Source organism: Diabrotica virgifera, chromosome 3, assembly GCF_917563875.1.
Source record: "Diabrotica virgifera virgifera chromosome 3, PGI_DIABVI_V3a".
Classification (NCBI taxonomy): domain Eukaryota; kingdom Metazoa; phylum Arthropoda; class Insecta; order Coleoptera; family Chrysomelidae; genus Diabrotica; species Diabrotica virgifera.
The window spans coordinates 197,068,684-197,092,685 of record NC_065445.1 but is presented as its reverse complement, the minus strand read 5'-3'; the positions used below and the strand labels follow the sequence as shown (position 1 = coordinate 197,092,685).

Genomic DNA, 24,002 nt, shown 5'->3' with positions numbered 1-24,002 from the left:
TTACCTTTAAAATGGTCTACTGTATAACGTTGTACGACTTTTTTTAAAGAGATTATGGTTTTTCAAGGTTTTATACTTTGAACGATTTTTTATAATATAATATAAAAATAAAATAATATTATTATATATAATATAATATTATATTATATATAGTATATATAATATAATAGTATATTATATATTATATAATACCCATAATTAAAAAATATTATTTTCTACATTTTTTACGATTATTTCTGAAATTTCTCTTTATAACTTTTTTTTTCTTGTACATGAATATACTATATATGGCTCAATAAATAGGGCTTACTTTCTGTTCTTTAAAATGGTGTACCTATCATCTATATTTAAATATGTAATGGAAACCGAGTGATTCTTTGATATTTTTTACTTGTATTATTTAAAATTATTTCTTTTACAAAAATTATATAAACATTAGTCTTAAAAAACATCACTTTAGTTAAAATTATTTAAACACTGACATTTAAAAAATTTTCAAAATCAAAGTCCATCTCTTCGTTAGCATTAGCTTCAATATCTTCCTCTGACACCTCAGTTATCTTAGAGTTCCCACAATTAGTACCCATGCACATGTACCCTTTGCAGAAAATTTAACAACTAATTCCTATCTTCCTACAACCGCAGTTTTTTGTACATCCTTTGGTACATTTACATGCTGTTTTTTCAAGCAAAGCTTGTGGTGCAGGTGCTTTGACAGTAAATATTGGAATTAATTCATATCTTGAAGTTTGCCCGGCCGAGTCAAGTGGATCCAAAGTATTACCTATAAAAAGTAAGATTCAATCATAACACACAATCACATAAAAAAGTTATAATGAGGAATTTAAAAAATAATCCTAAAATCAAAATTTTTTTTATAATACACCATTTTAAAGTAAACAGAATAAGCTTTCTTTTTTTATTATATAATATATACCTAAATGAAGAAAAAGAAGTTATAATGGGAAATTTAAAAAAATAATCGTAAAAAATATAAAAACTCGTTAAAAGTATAAAGTCTTGAAAAAGATAACCTCTTTAAAAGAAGTCGTACAACATTATACAATAGAACATTTTAAAGGTAATTGATTTCTATTCATCTTACATGTACCATTGCATATGTCTAAAGTTACGTAGAAAAAATTTACAGAACAATATTTGCGAAATAACAAGGAAAATTGCCCAAAATTGCTGTGAGTGGCGAATTTTGAAAAATCATATTTCGAAAACTGTATATCCTAATGACCTCTACCAAACATCATTTTAAAGAGAAAATATGTAGACAAAAGTTATGGGACAAAAAACAAAATTTCTTTCTTTTGGGTTTCTTTGTGCTTTTTCTTTTGAATATATTTTTGTAAAAAAAAGTATCTTTGGCTTCAAAGTTACAGCTTTGGCTTTAAAGTTATATTTAGATAGGAAATTTAACCAGGAACAATTTTTATGTAGACGTGTTTGTACCAAAAGTGCATAGAACTCACCCTGATGTAACCTGTGCCCAGGGACTAATTCACCCATTTCTCAAAAACGCACCCCTTTAAATGGTAGCACTCCGCGGTTTTTTCATATATAGAGATTCATTGACCATATGAAATAATAAAACCCCGTTAACGTTGTAGTTCCTTTCTATAGTACATAATCAATAGCCTAAAAGGTCCACTTAAAATAATACCGGTTCAAGGAATATAGTATGATAGACGCACGCATACTAAGCGCTTATTTATAATATGGTATTGTCCAGTGGTTTTTAACTTCATTCTCCTGCTTCTTGTAGTTCCGTCTCCTATTGGAGGTTGGCTATCATCACAGCTATCCGTATCTTATTGGCAGCTGCTCTAAAACAATCTACCGAACTGCAACTATACCACTTTCTTAGGTTTCTCAGCCAGGAAAGTCTTCTTCTACCTATGGATATTTTACCCTTAATTTTACCTTGCATTATGAGCCTTAATATCTCATTTCGCACCTCTGGTAATGTGGCCTAAATATTCTAGCTTTCTTATTTTGATGTCCTCTATCACCTGGCAACATATTTGTAGCCTTCTTAACACTTCTGCATTTGTAAGTCGTTGGATCCGAGGTATCCATGCGTGCCCTGTTTTCTCTACCTTGGTCATTGTTTTCATTAACTCAGGTTCCCAGATATTTGTAGTTATTCATTATTTCTACTTGTTTTCCCTCGATATCTAGCCTTCCTACTGTACGTTGCTTAGAAATAATCATGAACTTGGTTTTTTTAACGTTCATTATTTGTAGTCCATATTTTGTACTGACTTAATGTAATCTATTTATTAATCGTTACAGTGCTTCTAGACTGTCTGCAAAAATAGCGGTGTCGTCTGCGAATCTTATGTTGTTCACGATTTTTCCGTTTATTGATATACTTTGTTCTTCCTCTGATATTGCTTCCTTAAAAATAGCTTCGCTGTACATATTGAATAACAATGGAGACACGAAACCCTGTCTAATACCTCTTTTGATTTCTATGGTTTCTGTTTTGACATTTTCTATTTTAACCTTTGCTTTTTGCTTCCAGTACAGATTGACAATAAACCGTATATCTTGACTGTCCACATTCTGTTCTTTTAAAAGTTCTACGAGTTTCTGATATCGTACTCTATCAAAAGCCTTTTGATAATCTTCAAAGTAGACACAGAGTTCTTGGCTCATATCTAGTCGTCTTTGCCCAAGAACGTTAAAAGCGAACAGAGCCTCTCTCGTTTCTAGTCCTCCTGTGAATCCAAACTGGGTGTCATCTGTATGTTATAATCAAAGCCCGAATTTCAGGTACTCCTAGGTTTGACTAGGCAATCCTCAGGTCTGACTCACGGTCTTAGTCGAAGCCCGAAATAAATTAGAGTTTCGGCCTTTGACTAGTCAAACCTAGGAGAGACTAAGTTGGTCAGGCAAAGGTCGAAATTTAATTTTATGAAATCGGGGTTTGACATTTAGAGTTGCACAATACGTTAGACCTTTTAAACTTATGTAATTTGAAAGAGCATATTTATTATTCAGTAGCATTTTATAAATTCATGTCCTCCAAATTTAGAATCTTTTGTACTAATTTCTCTTAGAGACAGAGACAGCTTAACGTCTGGAACATCTTCAAATTCCTTCAAATTTCTCTTTGCATTCTCTTATTTGATTTCTTGAAAAAAGTGTGTTTATTGTTCCGTATTTTGTACCAACTCTATATAAACCGCCAATAATTGTTTAAAAAAATATTTCGAGCATCCTCTTTGGCTCTATCAAAGCTGGGTATAGGTATTTTTACAGTTTTTCCGATCGAAATTGGAGGACATTTTTTTCACTTACTTGTTTCATAGCATTAGCCTGGGCATGAAGACCTTAAATCGCATTTCGTTTATTTATTTTAATCTTTTCTGTCTGTGCACAATGCATGCTCGAACGCGTGCCAAGGAGATGCTCGAAATATTTTGGGTATCATACAAGATAAAACAATAATTGACGGTTTATATAGATTTGGTACGAAATACGGAACAATAAACACACTTTTTTCAAGAAATCAAATAAGAGAATGCAAAGAGAATTTTACTAATTTCGAAGATGTTCCAGACGTTAAGATGTCTCTAGGAGAAATTAGTACAAAAGATTCTAAATTTGGAGGATAAGGATTTATAAAATACCACTGCAATAAGAAGTGCTCTTCAAAACCATGTAAGTGTAAAAGGTGTAACGTATTGTGTAACTCTAAATACCATAATGCCCCAACATGCAGGAATAAACACTAATTTTTTATTATAATTACGACAATATAAAAATAATAAATATTATCTATCTATCTATCAGCGAGGTTCCTACAGCCTCTGCCGCTTCTCGCATTTCGACCGCCATCGTTTTCTGTCCATCCATTCGTCTTCTTTGATGGCTCTATCTTTCATGATGTGCCATACATTTTCTTCCCAGCCAACTGAAGGTCTTCCCCTTCTTCTTCTTTGGTGTGGTATGTAATTTAAAGCTTTCTTTGGCCATCTATCTTCATTCATTCGTTTCACGGGACCATACCACACTAGTTGTCTAGTTTCAATTTTATCTACACTGGAATATACAGTATGTGTCCTCCTTCTAATATCTTCATTCCTGATGTGATCTTTTTTAGATATACCACACGCTCTCCTTAGATAATCCATTTCTACTACTTCTATTCTTTTCCTATCTTTTTTTGTCATCTGCCAAACTTCTGCCCCATAAGTCATAATAGGCTCTACCAAGGTACGATAGATTGTCAATTTCGTTTCTTGCCTTATATCTTTAGACCACAGTAGAGAACTCAGAATGTTTACCGCTTTTTTGCCCTGCTGCGTTCTCTTTTCGATGTCTCTTTTGGTAGTACCTTCTTTAGATATTATAGATCCGAGATATTTATATTCATTACATCTTTTCGTGGTTCTAATTTCTAACTCTGGATCTTCTTCATCATCCCCTATTTTAAGATACTCTGTCTTTGACATATTGAGGCCCCATTTTTCATATTCTTTCTTTAGTTTTCTAAACAAGTAGTCCATGTCTTCCTCATCATTCGCTACGACTACCTGATCATCTGCAAAAAACAAAGTTGTTAGACATTTACCACTGCCTATGTCTATTCCCATTCCGGATACTTGTTTCCTCCACTGCTCTAGCGATGATTGAATATATATTTTAAATAAAGTCGGAGACAGATAACATCCTTGTTTAAGCCCCTTTGATATAGGGAATGATTCAGATATAAAGTTTCCTTCTTTAACGACACTTATTGTATTTTTGTATATATTTGCGATAGCATCCACATACTCTCTACTGAGACCTACCTTCGTCAATGTTTGAAACAGTTTTTTCAAAGGTACCGTATCGTATGCCTTCTCCAAATCTACAAACAATAGGTGGGTAGATAGATTCCTTGCCTTCCGTTTTTCTATTACCTGCTGCAGAACGAATATATTATCAGTGCACGATCTTCCTGCACGAAATCCACTTTGTTCTTCCATGTCTTCGTATTCTGATTCTATTCTTTTCTTTATTATTCGACCGTACAACCTCCCTACTGAGCTGGTAACAGTTATTCCTCTATAATTAGAGCATATGCGTTTATCCCCTTTCTTGAATACTGAGCTGATGTATCCAACATTCCAATCATCAGTGATATTTTGTCCTTTTAAGCATTTATTAAATAGTTGAACCAACATCTGATGTAATATGTTTGGTCCGTACTTTACCAACTCAGTTGGGATGTCTCCAGGTCCTGCTGCTTTACCGTTTTTAGATCTTTGTGTATGTATCGGCTATGGTGTATGGAGATCGGTGTATGTTCGGCTAATTCTTCCATTTCGATCTCTTGGAATTTATATTTATCTTCTGTCAGTAAAATATCATAATGGTGTTTCCACTGTTTAAGATCTATTAACTTTATGTTAGATTTTTCCTGTCCTTCCCTCTGGAGAGACTTTATTACCTTCCACGCTTGCCCAACTCTTGTTCCACCCATATACCTATCCACTTCTGCGCATTTTCGGTCCCACATCTCATTTTTACTTTTCGCTACTTCTCTTTTTACATCTCGATTTAATGCTGCATATCTCTTGTGATCTTCCTCCTTTCTTGTTGACATCCATTTCTGATAAGCAGTTTTCTTCTTGTTTACTAATGTTTGCATATTCTCCGACCACCATTCTGTATTTTTTATTTCATGTTTGTATTTATACCCCAAAGCTTCACTTGCAGCCTCATGAATGTATTTTTTAATTTGCTGGTATAATTCTTCCGCTGTTATATTTTCTCGTCCCACATTTTGTAATTTTGTGGACAGTCGTAATTTATATAGAAATTTCGTTGAGTCTTCTTTCAAGCTTTCTAGGTTATATTTATGAGATCTTACTTCTTGTCCCTTTTATACATTATTCTGTACCTGAGTATTATTGTTTTTGCGATAGTTAACTATCACGTTGGCCATAAGTAAACGATGATCGGATCCACATTCTGATCCACAATAAATATTACAATTAAAAAATTACGTTGTATTAAACTTAGGGCCGGTTGTTCGAACGCTAATCAACAATTATCATTATCATGCCCCGCTAACTCTAATAAAAAACATGTAATCGTATTTATTTTCCTTCCGTTTAGTCAGAGGCGCTGATGTCGGCATTGTGATTGGTCGAACATGACTTTTGACAAATCGTGCGCTATCTGTGAATCTGTAATCTGTGTTCGTGTTCGTTCGTTCGTTGTCGTTCACTTATTTTATATGGTCGGTCATGATGTGATGTGTTTGGTGTTTGGTTTGTGTTTGTGTTACCATAAAAAGCTGATATTCAGTCGTGTTTTTTGATATTTTTGTTATTTCATAATCGAGTACCTTTTTAAAGGTAAGTTTTTCTGATTGTAGGTACTGTTTATCCAACAGTTTTAAAATACACATTTTATTTCGCGTTTTGTTGTTGGGTCTAATGGCCGATCAGCTGTTGTGTGCAGCCGATAAATTCAACAAGTAAACATATATTTAATCGAAATTAAATACTAATATTTCTATGTAAAATGTCACATTATTGTATAAATAAATAATTAAGAAACAAAAGTTGTTTGTGTTTTACCTTTATTGGCCACTTTAATAAAATAATATTAAATATTGGAAGTACCGTATGGAGGCTATGGTGTACCTAGCGTGGAGGCTAGATAACGCTACCCTTCCTATCCAATCAACAGCAAGAACGTTTAAAATTTCACACCTATCATGTTGAAGCTACAGACCACTTATGTGGAGGCCAGATTTGTAGTATCCTTCCAATTTCCCAGGTGCTGAAATACGTGACATATTTTTTGAAAGATAAGATCGCATTCTACCAAATCAGACAACACTTTTTTCTATGATCATTATTAAATATTTAATTACTGTCACCAAACTGTCAATGTCAACTTTGTTTGGGTTGCTGAAAACATAATTAATTAAAATTATGAGATTTATTATCAATTATGTTAATAATTATTGTTATACTAATTGATTATAGTCTCAGAATTGTAATCAATTATGTTTTTAGCAACCCAACCAAAGTTGACATTGACAGTTTTAACAGTAATTAAATATTTGATAGTGATCATTGTTGATTAGCGTTCGAACAACCGGCCCCTAGGGCCGGTTGTTCGAACGCTAATCAACAATGATCACTATCAAATATTTAATTACTGTCACCAAAACTGTCAATGTCAACTTTTATTGGGTTGCTGAAAACATAATTGATTAAAATTATGAGATTAGTTAATCAATTAACATAACAATTATTAACATAATTGATTAAGTAATTTCATATTATGTTTTCAGCAACCCAAACAAAGTTGACATTGACAGTTGGTGACAGTAATTAAATATTTGATAATGATCATTGTTGATTAGCTTTCGAACAACCGGCCCTTAGTCTAACAAATTTTAATAGCCGATCGGAGTTTGACTAATCAAACCCCGATTTCATAAAATTAAATTTCGACCTTTGCCTGACCAACGTAGTCTCTCCTAGGTTTGACTAGTCAAAGGCCGAAACAATGTAATTCATTTCGGGCTTTCCTCAATGAGGCAATCCTAAGACCTGAGGATTGCCTAGTCAAACCTAGGATTGCCTGAAATTCGGGCTTTGACTGTAACATATTTATATATTTTTCTATTTTTTTGTATAGACTTCCATGTATTATTTTGAGGAATATCTTAAGTGTGTAACTTATTAAGGAAATTGTTCTGTACTGGGAGCATTCTGTCGCATATACACTTTGGTAGTGTTACAATCGTGGATAGCAACAAATCCTGAGGTACTACTCCTAGATAACACTATAGTATAAAATATCGCTTAGTATGCTTCTAATCTGCTATATTACTTGAATCGGCATTGTTTTGAGTGAACCTTTACCGAAGACATGAAGATGGAGTGTACGTTGTGTCTGAAACCTGTCTAGTCGTCATTTTGACTCAATAAAACAGATTGAAACAGAAGTCTGAATTTAATTTTTTGAACCCATTTTTATAAATAGACTATAGTACACAATACTACATTTATAGAATAAAAAACAGATTACTACCCCACTATTTGTTAAAATGGCACAGGTATACTAAGCAAAACAAAATGTTAAATTTTATCAAAACGTAACTAAACAAAAAAATTGACATTGAAAAAATACAGGGTGAGTCATGAGGAACTGTACATACTCTTACCTCGTATAGAGGCTCCTATGGGGAATAACAAATGACCATTAAAAAGTGTCTGCTCCCATTGCTTAATAATATACAGGGCGAGTTTCGCATTTTGACAGAAATTTGTATTCGTCATAAATTTTGAACGGTCAGATCGATGTGTCTCTTATTCTGGTCAATCGTTACACTATTAACACCTAATCAACTGATTTATTCAAACTAGAAGAAAATCAGGTCCGGCTTTAAAAAATTAGTTCGTTTTGGTCTTAGAAAAAAATTTCACCCTGTATACGGTTTGTGAAAACTCTTATAATAATTTTACAACTTAAACAAATAGGCAATTAAAATGGCATAATTATTTTTTTCCCCACACGATTACTTAATTTTTTATAGAAAAATCAAATTTGACTATGAATAATTATTAAAAGTTTGGTAAAGTGAACCATAGATTTAAAAACAATTAACTTTTATTACAAAAATTAATTTTTTTTAAACAAATATTTAATTTCTGTTACCACCCAATCAACTGATTTATTTAAACTAGAAAAAAATCAGGCCTGGATTTAAAAAATTAGTTTGTTTTGGTCTTAGAAAAAATTTCACTCTGTATACGCTTTTTGAAAACTCTAATAAGAATTTTACAAATTAGACAAATAGGCAATTAAAATGGCATATTTATTTTTTCCCCACACGATTACTTAATTAAAAAATCTTACTTAAATAAAAAAAATAAAATCACGGTTTAATTCGCCACAACTCTGTTCCATTTTAATATTTTTTTTCTAAAATTTTTACAGCACATATCTCTTACCATTGTGAAGACTATGAAAATTTTTGTAGACTTTCAGTCTTCTTCTCGTAAAAGTTATGAATTTAAAAAAATAAAAGGTGCAGATTCGTGAATTGCAAAGTTAAATCGCAAAAATTAAGTAAAAATATTTAAAAGGACATCGCACACATCTTATGGAAAATATAATGTCACTAAAATTCAATAAAATTTATACGAATAGATTCGTTTTAAATTAACGATCAAATCTTATCATTACGCCAACTCTTAATTATGATTAATTACGGCGCAAATTGCAATTAAAGTTTATCAAAATCATATTTTGGGAGTTCATAAAAATGTCAGATACAATCACTATTACTCAGGGTGCTATTCAAAGCAGCTTAAACCCAGAGGGTCCTAAAAGCGGATTAGTGAAACTATTTATACTTTCCTACTTCTCACCAAATATTTAATTATTACATAGGCGTTCGTTAAAAATTATCAATGGTGAGTGGTTCGCCTGTTTAATTGTTGTGGAATACTAATCAATTTTTTATTATTTATATATGGTAAGTATACATAAAATCTGTAACTAATTTCGATTAAATAATGCATTCATTAGTGAGTGGTTCGTCTGTGTAAATGTTGTGCAATACTAATCATTTTTTATTATTTATGTATGGTAAGTATACATAAAATCTGTAACTAATTTCGATTAAATAATGCATTTCATTTCCCCACCACCATTGAGGTAAAATGCAAGGCGCGTTTTTTTTGCATGGTTTCCCCATTAGGCCTAATCCATGTTGTCATTAATTATTAAAAATATATATAAAATAATTGAAAACCAAGTTGTGGTATTCAAAAAATCAACAATTACTGATTCAAATGCACGTCTCTATTAGAAGCGTCTAAGACAGAATGTAATAACTGTGTTGATGGATACCTTACATTTGCGTCATGCCTTGCATACCCTAGATACCATAATACACTTGCAACATGAGCACAGCATCCAACAGTTCGTGCACCAGTTTTGCAAGTGCAGTAGTAGCCGTCGATTGGTATATTGTCACCGTCATTTTCTAGATGGAGTGGTTGAAAAGCTATCCATAATTGATGTTTAGTCGCCTGACGAAATCTAGAGTAAACACGAGCTCTAAGAAGACCCTGTTCTTCTAAAAGTGCTTGAAATGTAAAATGTTCAATGTTTTCTCTCTGTAATTTATCTTGAATGTAACTGGGTGCAAGTTTTACTTGGTAGATTCCAATAGTCAAATCTCTAATCAGTTGTAACGACAAAATGGGAAATTCTGGTAAAATAAGTTCATCTAAATTCACCCATGCATCGTCTTGAATACGTTGTAAGTCCAAACGGTCAACTTCAACACGAGATTTTACGACATTTTCATATGCAGCCAATTCCTGCATTGTTTCTGCCAATTCTGCAGTTGCACCTTGCATTTGAATAGGTGGAAAATATTTATTAATTAAACTGCACACAATTTTTAAAAACATTCTAATATTAGGCACATGATGGACCGGTATTAATCCACAAAACAATTTAAAAATACTTTTTAAATGTCCATTCCGAGCTTCACCTATCCATCTTGTTTTAGTAATTAATCGCGCTTTATTAGCATCTTCAGTAGACCACTGTCTTTGTCCTCTTGGTAGAAGTGGTGGCATATGACATTCTAGGCCTAAATAATTTAATAAATGAATATAATCACGATAGCCTCTATCTACAATTACAATATCATTTGGTTGCAGCCAGTTACGCAAGTTATTTACTTCGTCTTGTTCCTCATCTTCAAGGTGATGTTGTAAAATTGCAGCATCGTTATTTCTTGAATCAGAAAAATAGGGGCCTTGTACGTCCAAAATATATCCGTCAGGTCCGACTATTAAAACAGGTTTGATTAAATGATAACCCTTATGTAGACAGAAGTTTGGCGAAGACTTCGAAAATTAGACGATTTGGGAATTTTGAGATAGGGTCCATCTATGTAAATAATGGCTTGAGGATTGTCAGGATTCGGATTGTACAAAGAGTTAGCAAAATCTGTAACATGGGTTCTAATAAATTCTTGGCGACCAATTGCTTCTAAACCTAGATTATCTCTAACAAATCGTTGACAAAGACTTGTACGTACTGCAGTTATTGTCATACTAACGTTGGATCTGCTAGAATATGAGCACAAAATTTTTAATAAATCGTCACTTAAATTGTATTTTAATTTCATAAGAAATGTAATTAAATTCTTTTTAGTAATGACTCTAGTTCTATCATAAACTACGACCTCATCGCAATAAGTATAAAGATCTTGAAAATTATTTTTGCTTAAGTTTGTCAATGCTTTGAAGTCGTCCTCTTGAATACCCGTGTCTGTCTCGAAACGATTAGTAGTATTTTCAATTGCTGTCAGACGTAACGCTTGAAACCACTCTGAAACTTCTTTCGGACTTAAGTTAACATTACGCATATTACCACGCAAATTCTCTATTATATTATGATCTAGCATACTGTCATCATTTATGTGATCACTGCAACATAAAGCACCCTTTCCTACAAAAATCTCTCGTTTCATGTAGATATCTACTCTAGCTTCTAATGACAAACGTTCAAGATTTCTAGCTCTATCACATACAAAACATAAATTATTTCTTTGTAATACACACTTGAATCTACAAGCATTCACATTATCATCATTACCTTGTTCAATTTCTTCAATGATGTATCTGTAACAGTTTATGTGAATGACAATCCCAATATCAAAATTGGCTTCCGGTAGATTGTTGTTCATGCGGCGACCCAATGCAATCTCCTGAAATCTTGGTGGAAGATTATCTAAGTTCTCAACTCGACGAAAACCTCTAGCACGAACTCGAACATCACAAATATAACACTGCATTTTCACTAATTAAAATAGTTAATAGTAGAAAAACAGTTCGACAAAAACTAACCATTTCGCGGAACGTAACGACCCTTTATAATAATTACTAGTTTACAATAATTACCAGATAAAGTTGACTAGTGACAAAAACTTTTGATTCTTTCTAAAGCAAACGATTTGCCTAATTTTCTTTTAATTGATCGATAATGTTAAAACACAGTAGAATGCAATTTAAGTCGTAATTCAATAGTGTTAATTAAATAAAATTCTGTTAAATTCTCATTAGTGCGTTAAATACCCTTGTTTTACGGTGCGTCACTAGAAGTGCGTTGTCATTTATGATTTACAAGGTAAGAGGCTTAATAATCTTAGAATATTTATGAACTCCCGATAATTTGGATATCTTAAAATATTTTTTCTCTCTCTAACTTATGTATACCCTATTCCACGAACATACGAACTGTTTTGGATTACTTCGAGAACGAATATTTTACTGTGCAAAATAAGAAGAACGAAAGTAAATTGCAAATTACATTATTATTTATTGAAATAATTATTAGCGCCATTTACTTTCGTACTTCTTATGTTGCACGGTAAAATATTCGTTGTCGAAGTAATCCAAAACAAGCGTATGTTCGTGGAATGGCCCATACCTACCCATTTGATTTCAGATTAATTTATATCAATTCCTGCTCTTATTACTGAAAATTCAGAGTTGGCGCAATGATAATAAGTGACCGTTACATTGAAACGAATCTATTCATGTAAGTTTTATTGAATTTGAGTGACATTATATTTTCCATAAGATGTTTGCGATGTTCTTTATCTATTTGATCACGTCTATGTTAAACTATAGAGTCCAAAGAGAAGTGTTATGGGGAGTTTTAGATCTAGACGTGTTATAGAAAAAAAATTGTGAAACTTTTAATTTTAAGAAAAACGTAATTTTTTTATTTTTATGGTAAAATTGCGATTTTGACAAATTTGATTTTTTAATAAAAAATTAAGTAATCGTGTGGGGAAAAAATAAATATGCAATTTTAATTGCCTATTTGTCTAATTTGTAAAATTCATATTAGAGTTTTCAAAAAGCGTATACAGGGTGAAATTTTTTCTATGACCCAAACGAACTAATTTTTTAAAACCGGACCTGATTTTTTTCGAGTTTAAATAAATCAGTTGATTGGGAGGTAACATAAATTAAATATGTATTTGTTAAAAAAAAATTAATTTTTGTAATAAAAGTTAATTTTTTTAAATCTATGGTTCACTTTACCAAACTTTTAATTCATAGTCAAATTTGATTTTTTTATAAAAAATTAAGTAATCGTGTGGGGAAAAAAATAAATATGCCATTTTAATTGTCTATTTGTCTAATTTGTAAAATTCATATTAGAGTTTTCAAAAAGCGTATACAGGGTGAAATTTTTTGCTAAGACCCAAGCAAACTAATTTAATTTAAAGCCGGACCTGATTTTTTACTAGTTTGAATAAATCAGTTTACTAGGTGGTAATAGTGTAATGATTGAACAAAATAAGAGACACATCGATCTGACAGTTCAAAAATTATGACGAATACAAATTTCTGTCAAAATGCGAAACTCGCCCTGTATATTATTAAACAATGGGAGCAGACACTTATTAATGGTCATTTGTTATTCCCCATAGGGACCTCTATACGAGGTAGGAGTATGTTCAGTTCCTCATGACTCACCCTGTATAAGTTATGCCTCTCTACACAAAAGGGTTGCACATTTTGCTGCCAACATTGCTCAATGTTTACTGGGACTATCTATTTAAAAACTCATTTGAGAATTCATATTGAATAAAATTTAACGGGGAATTACTTAATCTAATTCAAGACCTTCAATTAAATAGAGTCGAGGTTAAAGAAGTTCACAAAATTACATATTAGAAACCGTTAAACGGATCAACTGATTAGGAACGGATCAACTCTGTCCAGATATATTTCTTTGTAATAACTATTTCAGTTTAGAACTAAGACAAATAATGATTAATTGCTGTATTTGGTATGTAATCTTGTATGCCCTTAAGATTTGTGAACCCTAAAAGTATCAATCATGAACCAAATTGAAGCGTTAGAAATGCGGACTCATAAATGGATGTTGAAGATACCCTGGAAAACAGCAAGGAACACTAACAATGAGTGTCAACAAACTAGATAGAGAATTACTAAAGGCTGTTAAATACTAGAAAATGTCTTATCTAGGACAAATATTCGGGGGAAATCGATATAGAATACTCCATAGAGACGAAATAAAAAGTTGGAAAGATCTCAGGACTCAGATAAAAAATGCAGGACAATCATTTCATGTGGAACAAAATTGAGGAGCCTTTGCAATGGAGAATGGACAATTCTGATATGGCACCACTCAAAGTGAATATTGTCATTTCGCTTCTATTCACAGAGTAGTCCATAGCTTACGAGTCTATTCTTATTATGTCTATGGTAAGGACACTTAAAAAATGTTTGCTTACAGTAGAGGTATACGCTGTGAGCTCGTAGGTAGAGGGGATATTTAAAATTTCGTGAGCGCCAGTAGTGACAAATCAGTGAACGTTCGGTGGAAATTTGACATAAATTTGAAAGTGATTAATTTAAAACATTGAAATTAAAAACATTAATAGGAAAAAATATTAGTTGGTCAAAGCTATGGTGTATATTTGTACCTTAAATATACTATTGTTTTAAATACTGAATTTAAGTTTGTTTAATATTTCCTAATATGTAATTATAAATTAATCTAAGCGCCATCTACACGATAATTGTGAAAGTATCCGAAGTAAGAAACAAATATTTCATTAATAGAACGTTAAAATGATTAGCAAAATCTTTAAAAAATCTATAGCAATTTAATTACTTGTTGTAAAAGTTGCATTAGTAATCCGCTAGTAGCGACACCAGCGAAGCTCAGAGCGTATACGGGTTAATCAAACTGTAATGTCAAATTAAACGATCACTTGAGATTAAAGTAAGACAGCATAATATATTGGCATGTATTAGAGATCAGGGTTAACTACATAAATAATTTTTACCTGGTTTTTTAAAATAACATCGCTGGATACATAAGACCCTATCAAATAGAGGACAATATTTGTTTGAAATTCGCTCTCTGAAAGCAAAGTTAAAGGCTGTGTAAAATTCTTTAAAAAATTCGGACCACCATCTATTATTACAACTTCTCCTGTGTATCCTTTATTTTCTAGTAAATGTACCAGCTCTAGGGCTATTGCGGAACCAAAAGAATATGCTAGTATTTTAAACTTTTGATTTTTCTTTATACGATCTTCTACTTTCTGGAATAAAAAACACAATAAAAAACACAAAAATGTTATTTTTGAATAAAAAACACAATGTTTAAGTTAATTCATATTACAGAAGTTTCTTATAAGGTTAGGTTTAAGTTCAATTAATTATATTCAATATACGGATAAGAGCGAAGTGCCTAACGAATTCATAATGTAATTAAAAGATAAAAAACTCTAACATGAAGTAAAACCACTTCTATATAATTGGTATATTTATTAAAATTTTTAAAAATCCCAATGGATTGAAAAAATGTGTCCAATCCAGAACGTTTTCTGACCTATCAGTCCATCATCAGTGAATTCAAATACTCGCTAAAATTGAATTCAAATATTAGCAAGTATTTGAACTCACTGATGATGGACTGATAGGTCCGAAAACGTTCTGAATTGGACATATTTTTTCAATCCATTGGGATTTTAAAAATTTTAATAAACACACCAATTGCATAGAAGTGGTTTTTACTTCATATTAGATTAGAGTTTTTTAACTATATACCAACTATACAACCAACCTAGGGAACTACCCCTTTTTAGTTTAAAAGATAAAACTTTAATTTCACAATATATTTCCTCCTCTTTAGTCCTTGAGCCCTTGTCAGTGCCTAGAGATATTGTAAAGATATTGTTAGCTTACTCTCTCCAGTGGCTGCGATGCTGTGCCAGATGGAAGGCTTCAAGCAGATTTTTATCCACCAGAGTCTTCGTTTAGGCTGCCCCGATGCCCACCGTGTTGGAGATCTTCCTCTTGAATTTTGGTATTTTTTCTTTCTGTTATTACCAATAGTTCCATCGTACCGTTCTTCTGGCCAAAGTAATTTATGTATGCTCGATTTTTTTAATAGCCGGCCTTTCATGTGAAGCTCTTCTAGATCCTCGAGCCTAAGACTTTGATCTTACTTCTATCGCCTTTTTTGGGAGTCAATGTCCCAGCCATGGGAAAAATTGAGCTTAGTCTTTCTTGTTATTGTTCGGTCTTTCCAGATTTTAATTAATTTAGCTGTTGCGGTTAGGGCCATTCCTAGTCTACGCTTGATTTCTGAGGAGCTATCAATATTGTTTAATTTTATGTTTACAGGGTGCGCCAAACCTCTGGTCTTCTTTGATTACGGCTAAACTATGAGATATACAAAAAAATGTTTATAACAAAACTAATGTGTATCAAAGAAGTCTATAATTTAAAATTATTTTCAATTATACAGGGTGAGTCAGAACGACGGTATGAACCAAAGATGTATTTTTTTAAATGGAACACCCTGTATATTAAATCATTTTTGAATATATTATTTAAAAATATGAAAAATTTGTATAAGGTCTTATAGGCCTAAAGTTAATAATTTTCAAAATATTTACATTTTTATTGAGAAAAATGGTAATATTTATAGGGTTGTGGATTATGTTTCCAAGGAAATAAAAATTTAGGTGCTAGGTCAAAGTTTTAAAATATAGTGTTATTTTTAAATAATTTAATATTTTTTACTTTTAGCCATAAAATATACAGTGTGATCACTATTTGCAAATACAAAATTTTCTCATTTTTTTTAATGGGACACCCTGTATATTAGTTTTGCGTTTGGTAGTAAATATTACAACCTTTCTTTTGGTACAAGGTTGTATGTACCTAGCATGTTTCGTTTTGTAGATATTTTTAAAAAACTATAGATTTTAACGTAAAATACGTTTTTAACATAAAAACGAAAATAAAAACGTAATTAAAGATTAAAATAAATCGTATGCTAGTACAATTCAATTGAATTTAATAACTTTAAATTATTTTACAAAAAATATTTTACCTTATTAATGGATACATAAATTAGTTACTAAATTAAATAAGCAACCAAATTTTAAATCAATCGTAGTAATTCTTCTACCGCAGCAACTTTCCTGTACCAAATTAATTGTTAGTTATATTGTATTTACGAGTAAGATCAGTTAATAACTTTTTAATTTACCTACATCTTGAGAACGTATAAAGTACGCTTTGAAACAAATGAACGTTATGGAAGAATATTAAGAAGTAAATAGTATCTATGTACCTACTCGTGTCACAAAAGCTGGTAATAATTTCTAATGGTTTCGCCCAAAACAAATGTCATATCCAAAAATTTTTCGGTTAAAAAATTAAAATTTAAAATATAAAAAATTGTTACAAAAATTTCAACTACAAAAGTATTACCAGTTTTTGTGACACCAGTAAATACTATTTATATTAATAAATAATTTGGATGATACATTTAACATTCATTTGTTTCAAAGCATACTTTATAATAATTTTTATATTCTCAAGATGTATGTAAGTAAATTTAAAAGGTAAATTAAAAGTTTAACTAAATACAATTTAACTAACAATTAATTTGGTACAGGAAAGTTGCTGTAGTAGAAAAATTACTACGGTTGATTTAAAATTTGGTTGTTTATTTAATTTAGTAACTAATTTATGCATTCAGTAATATGGTAAAATATTTTTTGTAAAATAATTTAAAGTTATTAAATTCAATTGAGTTGTACTACCATACGATTTATTTTAATCTTTAATTACGTTTTTATTTTCATATTTTATATTTTAGTGTATGTTTCTAAAACCAGATTATAATTATTTTTTTTGCAAAAAAAATTTTAAATAAAAAATCCGCAAACACGTAAAATCTATAGTTTTTTTAAAATATCTACAAAACGAAACATGCTAGGTACATACAACCTTATACCAAAAGAAAGGTTGTAATATTTACTACAAAACGCAAAACTAATATACAGGGTGTCCCATTTAAAAAAAAATGAGAAAATTTTGTATTTGCAAATAGTGATCACACTGTATATTTTATGGCTAAAAGTAAAAAATATTAAATTATTTACAAATAACACTATATTTTAAAAACTTTGACCTATCACCTAAATTTTTATTTCCTTGGAAACATAATCCACAACCCTATAAATATTACCATTTTTTTCAATAAAAATGTAAATATTTCGAAAATTATTAACTTTAGGCCTATAAGACCTTATACAAATTTTTCATATTTTTAAATAATATATTCAAAAATGATTTAATATACAGGGTGTTCCATTTAAAAAAATACAACTTTGGTTCATACCGTCGTTCTGACTCACCCTGTATAATTGAAAATAATTTTAAATTATAGACCTCTTTGATACACATTAGTTTTGTTATAAACATTTTTTTGTATATCTCATAGTTTAGCCGTAATCAAAGAAGACCAGAGGTTTGGCGCACCCTGTATATTAGGGCAGTCAATGAGGGTATTTGGCTCCGAATTCCATCCTACTACATCGATTTACTTGATATTTTCACAGTAAGTTGGGAGTAGCTGAAGAAACAAAGTCTACCCTATGTCGATGTGCGCTTTTATCTCGGGGGTGGTTCCCACCCCCTTCTCGGGGGTTAAAAATGTCTTGGTTAAAATAGCCACGGAAGAGGCTAGAGAACCTAATTTTAAGCAAAAACTGTTCTATAATTATTACTACTGTTCTATAATAATTATTTTCTGAAAACTCAATGGTTTTTGAGTTATTCGTGGTTGACAATTGGCAATTTTCATTGAAAAATAACTCCTTTTCGGACGGATTTTGCGACCACCGTAAAAACTATGCATCTAACAAAAAGAATATAAAATATTTTTTTTTGTTTGTTTTGAGTTTGTTTTTTTGCTGCATACTCAAATCGGTGTATTCAAATTGAAATAACAGAGAAACTGTCGATTTTAGGTGTATAATGATACTAATAACTTTTGTATTACTTGAAAAGACCTTTAAAATGAGCAATACTAAATGTCGATTACTTTCAAACTAAGCGAGATATTCTGCAAAAAAGTTGATGACTAATCTGTATACAAAGTATATTTAACCCCTCATCCGTCAGAATTTAAATACATCGTTTTCCTTCTACAATACTTTTTATTATAGTGTTATTTCTATGTTCAAAAAATTCGACTGGATTAAAATGAATGGTTTAAAAAAAAAGATCAAATTATAGAGCGCATTTTTAAATTTCTTAAAAATCGTCCTTTTCCTCCATGTAACTCGAAAAAGATAAGAGATACGAAAAAAGATACCACACAAAAATATAGGGCTTTTTCAGGTTAAAATTTCCTTTTCATTTTTCATTACTGTATCTCTTATCATTTTCAAGTTACATGGAGAAAAAGGAAGATTTTTAAGAAAATTTAAAAATTCTTTCTATAATTTGATCTTTTTTTAAACCATTCATTTTAAACCCGTCCAACTTTTTGAACATAGAAATAACACTATAATAAAAGGTATTGTGGAAGGAAAACGATGCATTTACATTTTGATAAACGGGGGTTAAAATTACTTCTCATTTTTTCTTAAAATACATTAGTTATCACTTTTGTTTGCAGCATATCTCGCTTAGTTTTAATGGAGTAGTGGACCTTTAATACCGCTCATTTTAAAGGTCTTTTTAAGCACTAAAAAAGGTATTAGTAGCATTATACAACTAAAATCGACGGTTTCTCTGTTATTTCAAGTTGAATTCACCAATTTGAGAATATTCCAAAAAAACAAACTATTTTCACCTACCATATCTGTTTTTGTATAATAACTAGAAGATTTATGAATGAAAGTGTCTCTTTGTTTTTTTTTATAACCTACAAAAATGTTTAATACCTACAGTTTTTTTTTGATTAGATGCATAGTTTTAAAGTATTCGCAAAAAACCGTTCGAAAAGGTTATGGATTATGTTTAATGAAAATGGCCAATTTTCAACCACGAATATCTCAAAAAGTATTGAGTTTTCAAAAAATAAATTATAGAACAGTTTTTGCTTAGAATTAGGTTCTATAGCCGCTAGCGAACTCCGTGGTCATTTTAACCAAAATATTTTCCACGGGGTGGGAACTACCCCCAAGTTAAAAGCACACATCAGCATAGGGTAGACTTTGAATTAGGAGATAAGTAGAGGCTAGGCCCAAAATTTCATTAAAATCCATGCAGTAGGATAGAATTCGGAGGTAATATCCTATTCTTGCTCACATTGACTTGGGTATATGGGATTATCTACAGTTAGGTTGTAATAGCAATTACATATTATACTTAAAAATACTTAACGTTTCAATTTACACTCCGGAAATCGTTTTCAAAAGAAAGAAATTAAGAACAATAATTTGTTAACAAGGTGTGTACAACCACCAAATTGTTATTATTGAGGTTTTATCATATCCCAGTAAATGAAAAAATTGTACTTTGCCTGTGATGTAAAAGCACAAAAGCGCCATCTACTCTGAGGGCTATGATCGAATCAAATCGGTTTCTATCTTTTGTGCTGTATAAAATGTGAAACTATAAAATTTCAAGACACATCGTTTACCTTTCTGCTTATGAATTTGTATTCTACCCGGATGTCTGATGAGGTAGGGATACCGAAACATGTAACATCTTATTGAATACCAATTCATATGCAGAGGGTGTTACGAATTGTACTCTTGTACCATTCATTTGGTTCAAAATAATAGCGGTATATTATAGTCAACTTACCGGTAATAATGACTCGGCCAATGTTTGAACGCTTGCGTATTCCACACCATCCCAGTATTGATACGAGACGACAGGAACTGTTAATCGGGATGCCAATGCAGTAAAGGTTTTAGCAAACCCATCAATTCCAGGAAAAAAGAGAACTGTGTCATTCTTTCCATTTTCTTCCGCCTTTGTAGGTAGTGGAACTTCAACTTCTTTGATAGTGTAGTCGATTTGTTTGTTCAAATTGTGAAATAATATTGCATTAAAATCACTAAATTTGTCATATTCTGACAGCGCGGCACTTTGTGTTTGTTGTATTTCATTTAATCTAAAAATGAAGTTTTTTTTCATTTTTAATACTGTTATTGTTTTCAAAGGGTACCCCCCGTTAAGATAGGCAAAATGCCCTCACTCCCAGAATTCAACTTTTTAAATTTGTTTACGTTCTATATGATTAAAAAATAAGACTCAGCGAAATTTTAGCCCGCCAACCCCCTACCCCCTCCCCCCACCATCAAAAACGTAATTTTTTCGACATTAATTTTTTTAGCTGGGTTGCAATTAATTTAAAAATTTCAAAAAATTCATAAGCATAGCTGAGGCTTTTACACAACATGTCTATTTTTTATAGATCCGTACGGTTAGTGTACATAACCTCAAAAAAATTTTTAACTTTTTTAAACCTTATAACTTTTTCTTGGAGGGGGCTACAGGTCCAATTTTTTTGCATTTTGTGTATTTTATCAAAAGCTATCTCTATGATTTTTTTCAGATTTTTCCGTTAGGTGCGCCATCTTGAAAAATCCGGAAAACTGTTTTTTTAGGGGGTTTTTGGGGATTTTCTTTATTTTAGAGACTTCAAAATAGGTCAACTCAAGGTTTTTCTTATAGATTATATATAATTTAAAGTAACTAAGTTTTCAACGTCATTTAAAAATTGGATTAAACACCTTTAAACCCCCCAAAAACCATGTTTTTTAAAGTTTTTTAAGGGTTTTTGCGGGGTTAATCATATTTTTTGAGACCGATATCGCCTAAATAAATTTTTTCATTTTTTTTACATTATATGTAATTAAAAAAGAAGATTCATGGCAATCTTAGCCCACACCTTCGTCCCCCCACCACCAAAAACGTAATTTATTTATTCCTTTTTAATTTTTTTAGGCCGGTAACTAATTTAAAAATTTCAAAAAAATCACATGCATAGTTCAAGCTTTTACAAAAGTCTATTTCCTGTAGACTTGTATGTTGGGTCGTTGGGTGTACATAACCTCAAATATTTTTTTAACAAATAACTTTTTTTGGGGATAGCTGCAGATCCAATTCTTTTTTATTTTGTTTATTTTATCAAAAACTGTAAGTATTTCTGATTTTTTCAGATATTTCTGTCAGGTGCGCCGCCTTCAAAGCCGCGAGAAACTATTTTTAGGGGTTTTTGGGGATTTTCCCCTTTTTATAGACTTTAAAATATATCAAATATTTTGCAATTATAGCAATATTTTGTATTAAATAAAGATATGTAATTTTGGCACACACACACACATATACTCGTACAATCCCAGCCTCAGGGGATATGTGTGTTCCAATGGATCAGTGGGACCCACATATCCGAAGATCAAACCGGTCACACTTCGTAATGGAGTGGTACCTATCTGACCCCCAAGCTATACCACCACCCCTCCCCATCGCAGGACATAACAAATGGAGAGGCTTTGTACTGAACGTTATTTTGGTGCCCTGGGTAATGGGACATCCTCTCTATTACTTTATGTGGGTAAGCCACCTGATTTTAGGGGTAGCTAGAAGAGCTTTTCTCCCCATTAATGACTTAATGAATTAATTTATTAATTAAATTAAATGAATTAACTTTTTATTACTTGACTTTGGACTTGTGTCCTAAAAATGTATGTTCCCGACAGCGAGGCACCGACCTAGGTCGGTGTCCCGCTGTCTGGACTGTGTGTGCTCGGTCACTCAGCCGTCGAATTGGCAAAATAAATTTTGTTCTCCTGCACGGCTGAGCGCCCGAAAGGTGTGGCCATCAAGCCCACGTCTGTCGGTACGTGATCTCGATGCTCAACTTCCGCGGCTATGGTCCATTTGACCGACCTGAAAGGTATTTAGTGCCTGAAGGGCGACTTGTCTATATTTGCCCACAGAACACCATAATAAGAATTAAGGAAAATCTTACACTTTACACGTATTAGTCTTCGTCGCTATCTTCGTCTATTACTGGTATAATATTCGTATTATCGAATAGTTTTGTAAGATGTTCTGCTGGTTTGATAATTTTTGCCAAATATCTTCCATGTGATAAATAATATATCAAGGCAGCCACATGAGAACAACAACCTATGGTTCTGTTGCCGTTTGCGCAACTACAGCAGTATCGCTTAATACTTTCCAAACCATCTACGTTTGGCTCATAATGTAAATAACACTTATAGGTTTTGCTGTTGATGTGCCGTGATTTTACTTCAAACCTAATAATTTCTCGCTGTTCTTTAAAATAACTTAAATTTAAGTCATCGTGTTCTTGGATCATTTCTGCTAAATAAGATATTGCCTGGTGTAGTTGGTACGATCCAGTAAAGAATATTTTCAACTCTTCAGTTGACAACTCAGGAAAGTCGGTTATTTGTTCAGAAGAGAATTTTTGAAAAGGTACAATCTTCCTGTTTCAGTTTTTTTCTTCGACTTGAGCAGCGAGAGTATTTTTTAAATCTTTCGTTTGTTCGATTCTTGCTATAATGTTGTCAGTATCGCTTTTATCGGAATTTAATCTTTTCTCGAATAAATTGTATAGAAAGCAGGCAATTTGGCAATATAGTTGCGCATTGTGCAACAAAGAATTATGAAGCTGGTGATGTAAAAGCTTCCATTTTTGAGCAATCATTCCATGTACTGCCTCAACAACCCACCTGACCTTAGTAACTAGCCTAGAAGCATTAGATTCTTCAACTGAAAGTTGGTTTCTTTTTCCTTTTAAGGCTGGCATTACTACTTTGAATACTCAACGTAAAGGCTCAAATACGGTAGCAACACCCTGTATGAATACCTAAGAGATCTATTTAATAGATGTATGAATGGCGAAGCCATACCAAAAGAATGGCAATTGTCTGTAATTTCTACAATACACAAGAAAGGCAGTAAAAATATATGCGATAATTACCGGGGAATATCTGTCACAAGCACCATCAGCAGAGTTTACGGAAAAATTATCAAAAATAAAATAGAAGAAGAATACAAGGGCTTAGAGGCCGAAGAGCAAGCCGGTTTCCGCGCTGGCAGATCCACCACTGACCACCTATATTGTGTAACACAGTTAATAGACAAACAAAT

At 31.8% G+C, this 24,002-nt stretch overlaps 1 protein-coding gene across 1 annotated transcript in view; it reads right to left on the bottom strand.

Moving 5' to 3' along the window:
- The window catches only part of LOC126882672 (fatty acid synthase-like), a 410,665-nt gene that overhangs the window by 1,550 nt on the left and 385,113 nt on the right, over positions 1-24,002 (bottom strand). The window contains 2 exon segments of the mRNA XM_050647647.1: positions 14,894-15,154; positions 20,676-20,988. Of these exon segments, the coding sequence (XP_050503604.1) occupies positions 14,894-15,154; positions 20,676-20,988 (574 nt within the window).